Genomic DNA, 18,833 nt, shown 5'->3' with positions numbered 1-18,833 from the left:
GAGCTACGCATTTCATTTTGGTATCAATGTGTTGGCAATAAAATTCTCAACAAGATCATATGTATAACATGTCACCAAAGCATTAGCTATCCCACCACGAAATAAATAAAACGTAGATCACTCGCCGTGACGGACAAACAGCAACAAAATGTTCATACTCTTTTGTTTGTTGTCGGCTCCACATTAGTCCTACAGCGTTAAATTTTATATCACTGAACTCGCAATAAAATTCCCTACACAGACATATACATATAAATGTAGAATCATGATCGCGGCCCAAACCAAGAGTATGTGAAGTGGGCGATTACCCTCGTTGTGTCAACAACTCAATAGTCTCTCCTTTAAGTTACAATACAATGCCATTTTCTCATATAGGCCATGTGCCTATTAGAGAAAATGGAAATTTAATGGCAAACATTTTCATACTAACCCCAAGTGGATCGAATAAGAATTGGATTTTATATGTTGTTTTTTAGATCGGCCGGCTATTTACGGCGCGGAACCCGTTGGCCGAGTGGGCCGTATATTTACGGTCAGGTTGTATCAAAGTGTTTTAATGTACCGAGTTTTGTGAAGCAATGTATTGTCTATTTTTGTATGCACTTTTAAATGCTTGGAGGTTTCCACCAAATATCTGATCATGACTACATATCCTAATTGTGATTGGTACCAGAGTGATTGGATTGGAGGATGTTTAGTGTTCTTAAAGCACCAATTTTTCAGATTGGTGCCATAAATCTGGATACCCTTCGGATAATGGAAAGAAAACTACCAAAATATCTGACCATTATGCGTGTACTGTACACGCAATGTTAATCTCACTTTAAAAAGAAAGGCAAAACTAGCGCACTTTTATATACTTCCTTGTGATCAAAAAGAAATAAAATGTCATACCTTTAGCTTCTTGAAGTGGACCAAAGAATCATTGACCGTTGGAATCCTGATTGATACGGAGAGCCTTTTAATGTTGGGACAATTCATTCCAATGTGTTCAAGCACCTCTTCCGAGACCCTGAAAAAATACAAACAACATTTTGAACTTAATATACAAGATTCTCATTTTGCACATATAGTGCTCCATGTGATGCTAGTAAATTGAAAGCATTCATGCTCTTTCCATTTATAAATAAAGCCATCCTCAAATTATTTCCTGCGGCCTTCATTTTATGCTTGCATTAATACTTTAAGTGGTTTCCAACCACTATAAATCCAGAATACTGTATATTTTCTTCTAATGTTTACCCAACAAATTAAGGTGTCAACTGTAAGAAATATAGCATTACAGATCCAAGATGCGCTGTTGTAAATGGCGAGTATGCAGGTCTATGTTTTCTACTACTGTAATGTAGTAGGTGTTACCACTGTAATGTTTTACCATTTCGTGGCAAAACGTTTTCCCAATAATGTAGTCAAAATTCTGTTTTTTCCAATTTATTTTCTTCTGAAACACTTTAGTCGAGCGAGTTCTAACTCGCAGGGTAAACCAGCCTAACTTAATATTAACGAACCTATGGTAACCCACCTTATTAGTTACAGCAAGTCATTGATATCATAATCTCTACTTTAAATAGATTTGCCAAACATGAGTTTCAGTTGAAAATAACTGATCGACTGTGAGAGTTATGGCAAGTGGGAGGACCTCACCAGATTTTTAGGCTTCAAATGTCAACTTATACACAGGCATATACGGTAATTATATTTTCTCCAATAACTATCCTGTTCTTGCCCCCTTCTCTTATATTTTTGCCATTCTGAACATCCATTTCCCCAGTTACAGAAACCATTAAAATGAGGCTTATAATTAATACTGCCGACTAGTAACTTACACACACTCATCCATCTCAAGTATCGACATAAGTGGGCATCGGCTACCGATTTCCTTCAGATACGAAGGACCAATATTTAGACAGTTGGATATAACAAGTTCCTGAAAAGTAAAGAAATTATTATTAATTACAATATATATTTTTAGGAGGCCAAAAGACAAAGTAAAATATGTTTACTTTCAGTTAATTTTTTAAACAAAATACTTATTAATAAATAGTATCAATACAATATATCAGACAAACTCATTAAGCCACTCCCCCCCAACTAATTTTTTTTTATGTAATGAAATGTCTTACTGGTAAGGATGCTGATGGCTCTTTAAAGTTCTCTCGTCGAGATTAGCTATTAACTAGAACAGCGACTCACCGAGTCACATTAGTTCTGCTTGCCCTACTGGAGGACCAGCCAGAACCTGACCCTTCCCTCACCCCCTCACAGAGACGCACACACACAGTGACAACCACCCCACTGGGAAAGTAGAAAATCAGCAAAACATTACAGACAACTGCAAGACAAAGACCGAGTTTTTGGAGACAAAAACCTCAAAATTGCTAACAAACTCACCAAAAAATTCAAATAATATGGCAAACGTTCAAAACCAGCTTGATCCCATTAGAACTTTAAACCAAATGAACCTTGTATGGAAGGAGGGTCTCAGGGAGCCACGGAATATACCAGAAAAATAAATTTCACTACATTCACCACTGGTTTAGTGTTGAATGTAAGGAAGCCCCTCAGTGGCTTCCTGAAGTTAACCAACCCCGTAAAAGAAAAATGGAGAAGGGGGGGGGGGGGGGGGGAGGAAGACTCACTAGGAGAGACCTTAGGTATCAAAGTGAAGGAGAGGTTAGGAAAGAATTTAAAAGCTACAAAGTAATGATGAAAAGCCAGGACAGTGACCAAATACCGAGCCGTTACGACCCTGTTAGACCGCCCATACCTCTGACCCTGAATATCAGCCCAAGACATGTTGGTGAAAATCAGAGCAAGTGGTAATACACATACCTGGCGTTTCGCGAGGGTTCGTATCCTGGCCGGGAAGGATTGAGTATGCGCCAATCTTTAACTGTAGCCTCTGTTTGGCCAGCAGTGAATGGGGTACCTGGTTGTTAGACGATTTGGTGGGTCATATTCTGGGAAAAATTAGGAGTAACCACTGTGCTGCGCCAACCGAGAAAACTCTACCGGTGGGATACTGCACCAACCGAGAAAACACTTTTTGAATATTTCGTACCCATTTGAAACACGTGTGTGGTAGGTTGCGTACGAAATGGACTCTTAGGACCTCCAGTGAGAGGCAGCCATCTTTGAAAAAATTCCCAGAATGTCCTAGGGCTGCTGGCCGAGTTAGTATTGAGTGAGTAACCATGGGCGGCGAACGGGCGCCTCTGGCTCCCAAACACCTGTCTGATGCGGTGTTAAAAGATTGTTCTCAGTCGGTGAAATTCAGACATTGTTTGAACAACATAAGGGTCATGATATTGATGAAGCTAGGCACAATAAGGACCTAACACAAAGGTTGGATGCAAGTGATACAGCACCGATGAGAACGACATAGTGAGTGTATTCAGTTGTAGCCGAGCGCTACACTTGCCCACCCATACCATCTCCAATTTTTATAGACAATACATAGATGAATCATTTTCTGGGTTCAGTGATGATGCATCTGATACAAGTAGCATAGATGAAAAGTGTTAGCGGTTTCCACTGTTGTTTTTTCCATAGATATTTTCACGAATAGCCGAATCTCTTCCCGATTGACTTGAATTTTTTCGAGAATGAATCTCTTTCAGTGATCTTTTCAAGACTACCTTACAAATTGAGTGTTTCCTATAATCTTTTCAATACTACCTTATGCTTCACAAGCTTGGCTACATACCACCTACAAGTACTAAAGCCAAGGGTGTACGTGAGTGCGTTATTTGTAAGCACACAGAATGAAGAAACAGGAAGCAGAAATCTATTTGTACCTGGAGCAACGAGAGCGAACTCGCGCTGTGTACCATGGAATGCTTCACTGATTATCACTCACTTTCGAAGTACTGAGTGTGTAATACAGTGTGTAAATAGTGTTAAACTGTACATAATGTAATTGTGAGTTTTTAACAATATTACAACAAACATTTATTGTTGACATTACCGACTCGTGTATCACAGTTCCATGAACATTATGAATGTTCTACTGCATACATATTGTAAAGGAAACAAATATGTATCATATATGATAAAAAATGTATATAAATAAAACCGCATTGGAAATACCCAGAACAAATAATTGAAAATATATCTGTGGCAACTCTGTGTGCTTGAATGGCCCGCACGACCACCTCTGGCTGGAAGCTTCACGCACAGCAAACACGCCCCCTTCTCCACGTTTCCACAGCCGAAGTGGATTTTTTTTTTTTAGTTTTTTTACATGTACGTGTTCAGAGAAGGCAATTTATCATTTTATAAAGATTTAAAAAAAAAAAAATGCGAACTATTTTATGCACACAGGGGGGAATGTTACAAACTCAGCGCATCACAGTGGTTAAGGACTTCCCCCAAAATGCTATGCGTGCTAGTGGCCGTACAAGAATGTAAGAACTCTTATATACCATCACATGAATCCCCTGCATAGTAGTGAAACTGCCTTTTCCACTTAACCTCAATGCCTCTGTACTGGTAGTTCACCTCTACACCAGCCAAGATGAGTCATCAGTCCTGCCACCTCTCCGTACCCCCCCCCCCCCCAGGGCCTGGCATGTCCTGGTACGACTGAGGCAAGATGGGCACCTCAGCTAACCGGTAGTTTGCCTTCACAAAAAAGCAGTTAGCCGCTTTCAACTAGCAGTGGTGCAGCCTGAACACAAAGGCGCCGCCAGCCACAAACTAGCAATTTGCTAGTAGCGCTTGTTACCACCTTGCATTGACACCTGATGCGTGTCATCACCTCCAGATCATATAAAGGGCACCGTCCCCTAGGAAGAACAGTGTCTCTTAGTGCTCTTGGAACGCCTTAGCCTCCTGCAACGTTGTCTGCCCTCGGTCTACATTGTGTGCCAGATGCTGTGGTGGTACAGTAATCTTCAACACCACCATTATTTACTTGTGCAGCCTTTTCATTGTATTTCTTGCACAGTTTATTCTCTTATTAATTTTCATGTTATTTTGTTTACTATTGAAGAATATGATCGCCAAGTGTTCTCGGGTGCCATTTTTGTTCATTAACACTTTCGCGCTCTCGGCGCTAAAAAAAAAAAACAATACCCCAGATGCTTTCGGCACTTCGCGCGCCTACGCGGTAAGCCCGAAAAAGTGTACACTCTTTTGACTGTCCTGACAATAATTGAAGGCGCACGTATTTAAATTTTGTATCACTGTGTTCGCAATGAAATTGTCTATAAGAGCATACCTATAAAATGCCGCCCAAGCATAAGGAGTATCAACACCAAATAAAAAACTATGCAGATCACTCGCCGAGAGCGCCAAACAGCAACAAAATGTTTCCACTCTCTTAATGGTTGCGAAGCCTACAGTTGTCCTACATCGCTAATTTTGGCATCATTGGAATCGCAATAAAATTCTCTACATATTATGCATATGAATGTTTAATATAGGTAATTGCCCACCCGCAAGAGTGTGTGAAGTGGAGAGTAGTTAGCCGCGAGCGCACTGGCGAAAACACGGGGGAAATCATGCTTGGAAAGTTTATACGTTTTTTGACCCTACTTTTCTATGTACGCATTTCTTTTTTATACCAATGTGTTCGCAATAAAATTTTCTATAAGATGAACTGTATAACATTTGTACAAAGCATGTGTAAGAGAAGCGCCAAATATAGAACCACGTCGCTCAGTATGCGTTCGCGGCAGAAACGAACGCATTGTTTTTGTTCGTTTGATGTTTGTCATGTTTATACTTGTTGAAACATTTTATAATTTGTATGACAGTGATCGCAGTAAAATTCCCTACACAGACATATACATAACACATACAAATATTTCCCACGTGTTGGATATATCAACGGCTAAAGGTAACCCACTGCCACACGCCCGCCACACCCCCAAACATACTTTGTGTATTTTTTTTTTTACTCATAGAAGTTTGTGATATAATATTCATTCTGGTACCAAAAAATTCGCAAATAAATTCTCTACAAAACAAAAGTATCCCCATCCATTTCGGTTAAAAAATGGAATTTATAGAAATATTTTTTCGATTGACGAGAAAAGTAGGCTGTTATGCGGAATCGTAAGAAAAAACAGCGACGAGTTATCTCTAATCTAAAGCGCGAAAGTGTTAATATTCAGTAAAATTGTTTTAATTATTTAGTTGAATTTAACTCTTTACCTGCAACTTCCACATTGCAAGGGCCAATAGCAGCATTTTTGTTTATTTGTGTGATGGAGAGTCATACCACCTTGGTTCAGTATAGCTGCGATACCACAACCCGTCACAATATAAATACAAAATCTGTGATCATGATCCTGGGAATAGAAAGCTTGCACGCTAGACCTAAACAACACTGCAGACACCCTGGAAAATGTAAGCCATGGAACAGGGCACCAAGGAAACAGGATCAACCCACAAAGTGTCCACTGAGGAAGAACCATTTGCAAGCAAATAGTGACAGACACCACTGAACACAAAGGACTCGCACTCGGCCAACCAACAAAGCATCACTCGCCAAAGGAACCCTCTAAAACTCCTCCAACCCATTCTTTGCAAGGGAGACTGAGACACTGTCCATCATTCATTCCAAAAACTGAATGTATTTGGCCATATCTTTAACCACTGCTGCGGCGCTATTAAATATGATAAGCCCTTGTGTGCAGAAAAATAATATTCTCCCTCTTTTTTTTTCTTCTAATATTGTTAAAATGTATTCTCTGATCATGAGAAACTAAAAAAGTATATAGTCTGATATATTTTGGCCGTGATGGGACAAGAAAGGCTGGGAAAATTCAGAGGTTGACAAAAGCATGCACAAGCGGCAGTGCGGCAGGAGCCGCTGCAATGCATTTTTACATAATTATCTCTATGTCTGAACAGTTTTATATCTAGTTTTTTTGCAGTAACATTATTCAGTAGTGTATGCGGCTAGTTGTACTTGTCTAGTTGTGTTGGAGGGAGCCAAGATTACACTCTTTGGTCCCACCTCAGGACTGTCAATCAACAGTCGAGCCTATTGGGCTATCATATCTACAGGTTCCCAGGTAAGTAAGTAATTATCAAAAGAAAGCACCAAACCGGGAAGACTATGTATACAGGTTCCCAAGCCTACGAGGCTATCATATCTACACTTGAAACTGTAGGCAGTCTGCCTCCTCCACATCATGTCCTAATGCATTCCATTTGTTAACGACACTGACATTGATATATATAAAAAAAAAAAAAAAAAAAAGTTGAATGAAATGAAACCAATTTTGAGAGGCGCCCCACCCCCCCATTGTAACGGGGAGTGGGGTAAATGGCTCTCTTTAGTCCATTATTCCACCCTCCCAGTTAACTAACGAGGCCGGGGAAATAGCTCTCTTTAGTCCATTATCCCGCCCTCAGTTAGCTAACTATTCTAGAGCACCCCCCCCCCCCAAGAGTTCCTACGGCAACCTCTCTCGTTCAACACCTTTTAACCTAGGTATTCGATTACCTAGGTGCTAGGACTACAAGGCGCCGTAACTTGATCAGCTACCCGAAACTCTAGAGAGAACTCTAGAACACATTTCACTGCCACAAACGTATTACAGAAAAGAAAGGGAAGATATGGATAATGAAGTTGTGTAGATTTGGGACCTGTCCCTCCAGTACGTTATTTTACTGTGTAGATTTGGGACCTGTCCCTCCAGTATTTTCCACGAGTATATTATTTGGTATCTCTCTCATCTCCTTTCTAGAGAGTACATTTGGAGAGTTGAGACGATGTCAATAATTTAGGTGCTTTATCGCGTGCCGTATGTGTTCTCCGTATTCCCTCTATTTCACCAATCTCTCCTGCTCTGAAGGGGAAAGTGAGTACTGAGCAGTACTCAAGACGGGACAACACAAGTGATTTGAAGAGTACAACCATTGTGATGGTATCTCTGGACTTGAAGATTCTCATAATCCATCCTATCATTTTTCTGACTGATGCAATACTTGCTTGGTTATGCTCCCTAAACGTTAGGTCATCGGACATCATTATTCCCAAATCCTTGACATGCCGTTTTCCTACTATTGGCAGATTCAATTGTGTTTTGTACCCTGTATTATGTTTCAGATCCTCATTTTTAGTACCTGAAAATTATCAACGTTAAACATGTTATTTTCTGCTGCCCAATCGAAAACTTTGTTAATGTCTGTCTAGTTTTTCAATGACTTTAGCAGAGGTAATTTTCATACTGATTTTTGTATCATCTGCAAAGGATGACACGAAGCTGTGACTGGTAATTTTGTCTATATCTGATATGAGAATAATTAACAGCAGTGGTGCAAGGACTGTACCTTGAGGTACAGAGCTTTTAACTGTGCTCGGACTATTTTATTTGGTTGCCTGTTACTCTTTGTGTTATGTTCGACAGGTACTTGAGTATCCAGCGTCCTACTTTACCAGTTATACCCATTGACCTCATTTTGTGTGCAATCACTCTATGATCACATTTGTCAAATGCCTTTGCAAAGTCTGTGTATACAACATCTGCATTCTGTTTTTCTTCTAATGCCTCAGTGATTTTGTCGTAATGGTCAAGTAGCTGTGAGAGGCATGATCTTCCCGCTCTAAACCCATGTTGGCCTGGATTGTGGAGGTCATTGGTTTCCATGAATCCAACTCATGGAAACCCGACTCCTGATCACTCTCATATACTTTTATTATGTGGGACATTAATGCAACTGGTCTAATTCTTTGCCAATGCTTTGCTCCCTCCCATGTATAGAGGGAGCTATGTCTGCTGCTTTAAGTGCATCTGGTATCTCCCCCGTGTCCAAGCAATTACAATATTATTATACAGAGTGTCTGTGCTACTGGCACTTTGCATTTCTTTATAAATATTGAATTCCAAGAGTCTGGACCCAGCGCCGAGTGCATGGGCATATTGTCAATTTCTCTTTCAAAATCGGCTATGCTCGTGTTGATATCAGTTATATTTACAGGTGTTTGGATATCGTGCATAAAGAAAGTGTCCGAATCTTCTACTTTCATGCTGTGTATCCGAGTGCTGAACATGGCCTCATACTGGCTTCTTAGAATTTCACTAATTTCTTCGTCATCTTTAGTGTATGAACCTTCACTAATACGAATAGGTCCAATACTGACAGTGGTTTTTGCTTTTGATTTAGCATACGTGAAGAAATATTATGCCTTTTTCTTTATTTCTTTAATTGTTTTCTGTTCTAGTTGCCTTCAGTCTGATAGGAATGCTTCCGTCTGTTCGATTTCTTCAATCTCCCTGTTTAAATTATTTCTTCTTTGTATGGAGTCTTGTCTGCTTAAGCATTTCCATTAATTTCTTCCTTTTGTAGTGTCGTCTGCGTTCTCTTTCTACATCGGACCTCTTTCTGGCTCTGCTCAAACGGAACATGTTTCAGACATACATCATATGCTTCAGAAGTCAGTTTTTCTATTCCTTGTGTAGGATTTTTATTTCTTAGAACATTTTCCCATTGAATGTTTGTAAGTTCCCTGTTTATTTTCTCCCAGTCTATCCTTTTATTATTAAAATTGAATTTATTGAATAACCCTTCTCGCTTGTTGTTTCTCTTGGGCCTACTACCATTATTAATGTCAGTTTGCACTTCAATGAGCTTGTGGTCCGAGTACGTAGTGTCTGAGACAGTAATGTTTCTGATTAGCTCATCATTGTTCGTGAATATCAGGTCCAGCGTGTTTTCGTTCCTAGTTGGTTCTGCAATCTGCTGACTGAGTGAGAATTTGTCACAATCCCAGTAGTTCTCCGACCTGTGGTTGGTTATTTCCAGGTCGATTTTCTGCTATAAATTGTTTACTATACTCCATTTTAAACTGGGTAGATTGAAGTCTCCAAGGAAGATAATATCTGGTACTGTGTTTGCTAGGTTATCAAGGATATTCTCTATTTTGTGGATCTGTTCAGTGAATTCCTCAATTGTTGCATCTGGCAATTTGTATATTAAAATAATAAGTAGATTAATATTTTCTACCTTGATTCCAAGTACCTCTACCACCACATTGAGTTCCGGAGCTCTGTGCATGCCAGCTCCTCTTAATATACAGACCTACTCCTCCACTTGACCTAATTACTCTCACATCTATATAGATTATAAATTGGGATCCAGATTTCACTACCCATGTGGTCTTCTCTGTGGGTTTCTGTAAATGCACCAAATATTTCACTACCCATGTGGTCTTCTCTGTGGGTTTCTGTAAATGCACCAAATATTTCACTACCCATGTGGTCTTCTCTGTGGGTTTCTGTAAATGCACCAAATATTTCACTACCCATGTGGTCTTCTCTGTGGGTTTCTGTAAATGCACCAAATATTTCACTACCCATGTGGTCTTCTCTGTGGGTTTCTGTAAATGCACCAAATATTGAGTTCGATTCTATTAGGAGGCCATTTATGAACTTTTTTTCTTTATTTTGATTTCAAGCCTTGTACATTTACAAATATGAATGATTTCCCATATTGTGTGTCACTTCTGGTGTTCTTTGGTAGTTCTCCTCCCTCTCTACCCAGGTCCAGGGTATGTTTCAGAAGTGGTTAGTCCAGTTTTGGTAGTAGTACGGATGTTGTGTGGCGTGTAGTACCTGTGTATTTGTTGATAATTTGTATTCCAGTCTTGTGGGTATCTCCCTTTCCCTCTAATCCTGCAGTGGTTCCATCTGATTGTTCCTCCCTCATATGTTCTATTCCGTTTCTGCCCTCCAAGCACCTCCAAAGGATACCTGATCAACCAGGCTGCGACTCGTACGTCAGGCTGCGAGCAGCCGCGTCTAACAGCCTGGTTGATCAGTCCGGCAACGAGGAGGCCTGGTCGACGACTGGGCCGCGGGGACACTAAGCCCCGGAAGCATCTCAAGGTAGCCTCAAGGTAGCTTGCCCTCTAAAAAATTTCCAGAAGTGTCATATCGATCTTCCCGTCTAACGCTGTGTACCTCTCACGTGGAATTCCGGACACTGAAGATTTTAACATTTTTTGTCCCTAATTGAAAATTGACAATCTAGGGTGGAAGTATCTGCACTGTTCCAAAACGGCATGTACCCCTCGCCAACATGTTCCTGCATTTTCGATGCAGAAAATTGCCTTTTGCTCCTAATTTTCCATATTTGCATAGTCTTTAAGCATAGAATTTAAAAATATTTTCAGTTTTTACCTTTTTCAGGGTGTATATACCTGTGCCTGTCTTGCCTACCTCTTTATTGGCACCATCTCCGTCTTTCATCCCAATTCCTTCATTTATGCACTCTTCCTCACTTTTTCTCTTATTGCTTATATTACCTGGCTCTACAATACTGCCGTTTTGTACCACAATACCCTCTTCCTCCACACTACTGCGGTTCTCTAAACTACCCATTCCCAAGTTTTGGTCGTTATCCAGCGTTTTCTTTTCCCAATCTGTATACATCACTGGTTGCTTTTCTGTGAATAATAATCTCCATGACTCGGGAATGTTTTTCATCAGTTTAGTTATGTTTTCCCATATTAACCCGTCATCTTTGCAAACCCACTAAATTCCTTGACTGTTTGTGCATCCTGGAGATAATTCTGCACAGCTCAGGTAAAATCTTATGTTACAGATGCAACACTTGACGCCTACAGTACGTCTTTAATACTTCCAAACACTTGCCACACATCTCCATTGTCTGATGTATTTGTGCTTCACTGTATGAATCACTTGTTGACTTAAGTAATTTTACTAATTATAAATACATATAATATTATAAAATATGTATACTGTATATTTGTATTATATACTGTATGTTACTTTGTTCAAACTTTATGGCAGGTACTTAGCGTAGGGTAGAGAAGATGGTCCTCGTGCTGTACAGTTGACCCCTTGTTCCAGGATGGATGCCACCAGTTTCCAGTTACTCGATTTATAACACTGATTTATTATTTGCTTGTATTATTACAAGGAATTTTCTGCCTAATTTCCGGCTTGGAGTGGTATTCACTATTACCAATTCCTAGAACCACATTTCCATATTACACTATATATTGTCCGTATATTATCACCGAGGGACGTGCCATACCCTGGGTAGGCCTCGCGGCTTGTGTAAACACAGCCTAGCCTAGACAAACACAGCTATCGTGGAGCAATCTCTCGCCATTATTCTATATTTCTAATATTCTATGCACGATTTTCCTACACTTCCAACTTGTGTGTTGTGTTACCCATTCCAGTTAGCCTTGTGGCACTGTTTCCACATGGTCACACGTTTATTCTCTATTTAACACAAAGTTCCATTGTTAATGACTATTCAACTTTTCAATGGGTCGCTATGCACTTTGTGATGTCTGTAATCCTAAGAAATCCCGGTAAATGTTACAATTTTAACGGAGCGCGCGCACACACTTCTTCCCCTCCCTCGACCCCACCAACTAGTCCCCAAGTTGGTAAAGTTCCACCAACTTCGCCAATCTTCCCTAACTTCTGTCTTCCAAGGACACGAGGTTTAATAACCATAGCCTTTCCTCATAACTCGTACCTCTTAGTTCTGGAACTAGTCTAGTGGCATACCTCTGCATCTTCTCTAGCTTTGTCTTGTTTAACTAGGTATGGAATCCAGGTAGGAGCTGAATACTCTTAAGATTGGTCTTTCATATGTGATACACAGTTTTAAATGATTCCTTAAACAAGTTTCTAAGGGCAGTTCTTATGTTTAACAATCTGGCATATGCCACTGATGATATCAATTTGATGTGGGCTTCTGGAGACAGGTTCGGTGTGATATCAACTCAACACGCATATTTCTATTACTGTTGAAGGATTTTCCCTCCCAGTGTGTAATTTGAGGAATTCATATATTTAAATTTATTTATTTATATATACTGTATACAAGAAGGTACGTTGGGTTTGTGAAGATACATAGCATAGTGATTACATTCTTGTAAAGGCAACTAGTACATGCGCAGTGTTTCGGGCAGAAACGTATAGTATATAGTGGTTAAATGTGTGGAATATCGCTATGCTGAAAAATATGGTGCTCTCATCTAGTGATGTATATTATATTCTTAGATCAGTGTTTTTGCTCTTATTACAATATATACACACACACACACACTGTATACATCTATATTTTTATGAACCCTTAATGAACCACCAAGTAATTCTGGTGTGTGAGGTAATTAAATCTTAGCACAGTATGCTACACATTCTGCAACCAGCTGAATCAAGGAGACTTCACCTGATGGAGCAAAATACCCAGAAATAGTATGCACATTGCACTTATTACTATGAACACTGCCATTATCATCAGATTCCCATCACTAAATCATGAATATGAATAATTTTCCACAAGATTTTCTAAAGTAACACGAGGTCACATTGCATGACGAGTAGTCACAAACCTCAACTGTGCACTGTGAATGTCTGCCTCCTGTTGTGATCATAACTAGTAATGATATCTCTACCTTTTACACAGTATCACAGTCACGACCATCTATAACACCATCACGAAATAATTGCCAGTACAAAACCAGGAGGCATGGCAGTGTGTAAAATAGCAACATGAATAGTTGGGATGCAATAGGTACTCTTGCAATGTATCGAGAAAACTCAATACATTATGGGACCCTAGACTTTTCAACTGCCACCTTCTAAACATACAGAGCATAACTGGTCAGCCTCTTTTAATGTTCATCAGAGAACTTTATAAACACCTCAAAAGAATACCTAATTAATCAGGTTGTGAATAACAACAGTTAGTACTTAGGAGAGTCAAACAGCTTGGTTGACCATTCCGTCAAACAAGAGGCCCAACGGAACCGTGGCATCGTCAATCCTCGGTAACTTCTAGTATCTCCAATTCCTTCGAAGTGTCCAGTTCTGTACCTAATATAGCACTGTTTGAAACTGTACATCATATTTAGAATTATTAAAATAAAGACTAATGTATTGTTTAGAATAAGTCCTGCACCATGCAAATGTAGAATCCATTTCCAGGCAACCCTCAGCCCCACCACATCCAAATGTTAACTTATGCATGTGATGGCTGTACACAACTTGTAAACAAATTCACACAGTACTGGTATATGTTGGTGTGTTTCAGAAGGCTAGGCAATGACTTTAAATCCCACAACTAATTTCACTGCCTCGTGTACTAGTTTAATTTATTAATCAAGTAAATGGAGCACTTGACAAGGACAATGAGAACATGAAATGGAAATAATAAAATGCAAATTACAAACTAACTGGTTTATAATCAAACTAATATAATCACTCCCTATAGTCAACACTCCCTACGAGGCATGAGATGAACCAATTTCCTATACAACACTATAGCAAACTCTGCCTTTTACTGTGACCAGTTGTTCTACTGATCTATTCAGGGAGAGGGTGAGGGTGGACGACTCCTCTCAGTTGTTGACCGGCCCACGTTGCTGACTAGCCCTTCCTCACAACGAGGCTAGAGTATTCCTACGCCAGGTTCACCAAATTTACTAGCAGGGTTTTAAGTTGAACAACTAATCTCTGTTGCACTGAACAATCCAGATGGTTGAACTCAAACTGAAGGTAATTGCACAGGCATCTTAGGGAAACGCTATTTCCAATTACAAAATGGCTATTTGACCTTTGAGAATTACTAAATGTGGAAGGCTTTGGTGACCTGTGACCTCGGGGTCGCCAAAACTGTTCCGCGTCAAAGGCTAGTCCCCTGCTCGTGACGTCACTGATGGCGACTTACTCAGTATTCCGACAATTTAGGATACTCTTGATACTTTAAACAATACTATTGAATACAATTTGAGTGAAGACTTTAATTTCTCTAAGTTACTGAATTCTGTAAAATAATTAATTATACGTTGCTTAAGACAAAGGCGCCGGCCATTTTGTGACCTAAACTGTTAATCCCAGGGGAGATGCCCGTGCTTCCTAAGTCGGTCACTACCGTTTGACTAACTTTTGTACAAGGGCGTATCCCACTGCCTCCCATACAATTATTTTAAAACGGCTTCAGTTGTTACACTGAAATAATATTTCAGTTCCTACTGCAATCTCAATTTTAACATGGTAAACAAATGATAAAAGAATAGTTTCACTTAACATAGGCCTAAGTCAAATCCCCCTCCTGTTCTGCAACAGTTCTTCACCCTACACTATGTAAACCTTTCGACAGCATTTATCATAACCTTTCATTATAACTTGTGTGATCAGTGTTATGAACAGTCTTGTACTAACCTTGAGGGTAGTTGGAAGGATATTTAAACACTTGCCAGTTACTGAACAGCCAGATATATCAAGTCGTTCTAATTCTGGATAACTAGCAAGAAGCTGCTGTAGTGCCTTTTCACCAAATTCTGGGCATTTCTGAAACATTACAACAATACAATATTTAAAAACTCTATATTGTAATTAAAAGGGAATAAAGGAAAGACTAAACAATAACAATTTTATTGTTTGCCTTTCTTTCAAGATTGGCAAACTAAGTCATTTAGTGTCAGCTGCTCATGGAATACTTCAAATTTTAAGAGCACAGGAACATATGAATAAAGGAAAACTGCAGGCTGCCTATTGCCCCATACCAGACTACTATATACATCCACACATTCATGCATGTCAACAATCCAGCAAATGGTAGCACTCTTGACACAAATGCAAGGCAGCAATAGTTCATACCTCTCATGATACAAGTGCATGAGAGGGTAATGGCAAACCCATCCATGCTTCAACAGTCAGGCGAGAGGGGGGGAAAAAAAAAAAAACGCATGTAAAAACTATAGGGACAATGGAACAGTGGCAAATAGGAAGGGAATAACTAGGACCAGGAATGAGTACACAAATCAGGTGGACACCAGAACAGCTGTTCGAGAACGAGATTGCAGCCAAAGCAGCGAGCCAACCTAAGCTGACACACCCATATAACCCCACCCTCCCATAAAGTGATTGAGAACTTCATTACAACTTTACTATTGTATATCCAGCTTCCACCAATGGCCCATTATCCTACCTCTAATTTAAATAAGCTTCATTTATACACTATTTCCCTCAAGATCTTTTAAATAGTTGTCACATCTTGCCAGTTTCTTCTCTCCTCTATGGTTGTAAGAGAAGTTCTCTCAACCTGTCCTCATAACACAGGCCCTTCAATTCTGGTAGTAATCAAGTTGCAAACCTCTCAACTTCCTAGAGTTTTGTATCACAAGCTGTGGGTTCCATGCTGGAGCTACATATTCAACTAATGCTATCACAGTGTTTATGAACTTTAAAGCCTCCTTTTGTAGTCTTAAAATAACTGCTAACTTGCCAGGTCAGTGGCCAATACAGGAGCTGTGGAGTTAACAGGCAGCACACCCCCTTGTAAACTGAACTTGTAGGCCAATCCAATTCCAAGGCCCTGGTTGCCCACCATGAGCGAGGCAGGAAGGACTATTTAGTAGAAGAGCATACAATAAAATATACCCGACTTTCCTTCCCTGCACCCGCACCCACCAAGGAGCCCAACAGGGGTAGGAAGAGAGAGAGACAAGCAACCCTAAAGACACCAATGTTTATATGTAGGTAACCAGTGGAGGGTCTGAATGGCAGCACAGTGACCAACAGATACACCAACCCTCTAATGCTCAAATGATCCAAGTCCTGTTAGACCCACCAGCCACAACTAGTCACTTGAATCGGTCACACCTCACTGAACCCTTCTGTTCCACTACAGAAGTGACGCATGCTTGGTGGGCTCAAAGTCCAGACGAAAAGAAAATGTTTAATAGTTCTAACACTTTCCTATTTTATTTGATATACTAGAAATCTGGATTTTTTTTTAATATCTTATCCTTAGCATGCAATTACAAAATTATAAAGTACAAACCTTTGCAATGAAGCTTTTAAGATTTCTACAGCTGACTTTTAGAGCACTAATGTTCTGGAAGTTTATACCAAGAGCTTGGGTGACATCAAGACACTGAAGTACAGGACACAACTGCCCTGTGAATACAATTAGTAACTTATTAAATACAAGGTCAAGGAAATGCACAACCATCACACACAATAAGTAGATAAGCACATTATTTAACACGGGTGGTACGCGAACAAGGGGACACAGGTGAAAGCAGAGTACCCAAATGAGTCGGACATTAAAAAGAATTTTCAGTGTCATAGTAGTTAATAAATGGAATGTATTAGGAAGTGATGTGGTGGAGGCAGATTCCACACAATTTCAAACAGATATGATAAGAGCTCAAGAAGTTCAAGAACCTGCACACCAGTCGATTGACAGCCAAGAGGTGGGACTAAAGAGCCACAGCTCAATTGCAAGACAAAAGATTTACCAATCATAACGTAAAGGGTTATCTCGAGATGATTTTGGGGCTTTTTAGTGTCCCCTGCGGCCCGGTCCTCGACCAGGCCTCCACCCCTAGGAATCAGCCCGTGACAGCTGACTAACACCCAGGTACCTATTTTACTGCTAAATAACAGGGGCATAGGGTGAAAGAATCTCTGCCCATTGTTTCTCGCCGGCGCCTGGGATCGAACCCAGGACCACAGGATCACAAGTCCAGCATGCTGTCCGCTCGGCTGACCGGCTCCCATTTGCCCATTTCCAAGGGTTGCCCATTTGTTGTGCATGGATCTTACAATCTTCTAAAAATATTATACAAATACTTCAGGGAAGAGTTAAAATCTTGAGACAATGATCCTTGCTTATTAATTATGGAAGATGTGTGAATTTCAGTGTAACATGTACCACCAAGCAAGCACAACTAGGCAACCCATCAATGAACAAAACGCTCAAATAGTCACATCAGAAATTATAGTGTCACCGGAATACTTTTATAAAAAATTTACCCGATACTGGTATGTATCAACTTGTCCGACTTTTCAGCAACTTTCATAATTCACTGCTGGCCAATACAGCCAGCAGTATATCCTCGTGGCCTTTAAGTTGGGAAACATGAAACAATTGCGGATGTCTTTTTCAAGTTGTCCTCGGATGCTATTTGGGTATGAGGTTTTGTGGGATTTTGAGTCTCGGCAGCCCATTCATTTGTCCATGTTCCTAGGCCCAATTAGTCTGTTGTCTTGCTTTGTCTTAATGCCTGCCATCTTTCCTCCTCTTAGGTATGTCCCCTTGTGTTTCTTCTCTGTGGTTAGCTAGCTTTAGGGAGCCATATGGATCTCCCAGAAACCCTGTGTTGAATGTAATTAAATGCCTGTTTCAGAATGAGCGCCAGTGGTTCCCCAACTCTCTCTACAAGATTCATTGGTTGGCAGTTGAGGGCTTTACACCTGCTACAGAACTGACTTGGAAGAGGAGGGGGAGGGGATGGGAGGATGGGAGGAGGAGGAGGAGAAGGGGAGAGGAAGAGCTCTGGGGTTCTAAGGCCCCTTAGTGGCAGAGGTTTGATACTTACAAGCTCGAGCTAGTTTCAAGAGTTCTGATCTTTTATTTACATTGAGGAGTTTGTTTGGCAATTTTGAAGCCTAAGTTCTTTTGAACCCAGTAGTGGTCAGTATTGCTTTAACTTTTTGGATGCTTTCCTAGTGGGGCGTCACCTGTTCTTTGTGCCTCTGAGGAGGCCAGGTTCTGGCTCTGGTCCCCAGTAGGCTAAACAGAACTCCTTAAGTGATGTGATTTAGTTGTTGGGAGTTATCTTAGTGAAATAGCATTAGGAAACCAAGAGCTTATCCAGAAAGAGGAATTTCATTAAATTTTACATAAAATTTCACGTGTTTTTTTTTTTTATCAAAATTCATCAGCGTTTTCTTTAAGCATCAATGCTCATTAAAGCCCTGAACAACACATCAGCAATTTTTTTAAGCTATAGTGTCACGATGCAATAGTCACCAAAATGAAACATAGAAAAGATTTGATGGCTGTGGGAGCAAAGAAAAACAACCGACTAGTGTCGT

The 18,833-nt window shown here is 40.1% G+C and overlaps 1 protein-coding gene across 7 annotated transcripts in view; it reads right to left on the bottom strand.

Annotated features, from left to right (window-relative positions):
* Positions 1 to 18,833, bottom strand: part of LOC123755727 (F-box/LRR-repeat protein 7) — a 107,445-nt gene that overhangs the window by 74,609 nt on the left and 14,003 nt on the right. For all 7 annotated transcript variants that reach the window (XR_011221968.1, XR_011221969.1, XM_045738469.2 and 4 more), the window contains exons 6-9: positions 16,792 to 16,907; positions 15,168 to 15,296; positions 1,827 to 1,927; positions 895 to 1,012 (exon numbers count right to left, since the gene is read on the bottom strand). Coding sequence is in view for 5 of the 7 variants with exons in the window: in XM_045738469.2 (XP_045594425.1) it covers positions 895 to 1,012; positions 1,827 to 1,927; positions 15,168 to 15,296; positions 16,792 to 16,907 (464 nt within the window). In the remaining 2 variants the exon portion in view is untranslated. The remainder of the gene's footprint in view (positions 1 to 894; positions 1,013 to 1,826; positions 1,928 to 15,167; positions 15,297 to 16,791; positions 16,908 to 18,833) is intronic.

This window comes from Procambarus clarkii, chromosome 43 (assembly GCF_040958095.1).
Source record: "Procambarus clarkii isolate CNS0578487 chromosome 43, FALCON_Pclarkii_2.0, whole genome shotgun sequence".
NCBI classification, from domain to species: Eukaryota; Metazoa; Arthropoda; class Malacostraca; order Decapoda; family Cambaridae; genus Procambarus; species Procambarus clarkii.
Note: the sequence above shows the minus strand (reverse complement) of the source record. Positions and strands in the feature narration are given on the sequence as shown.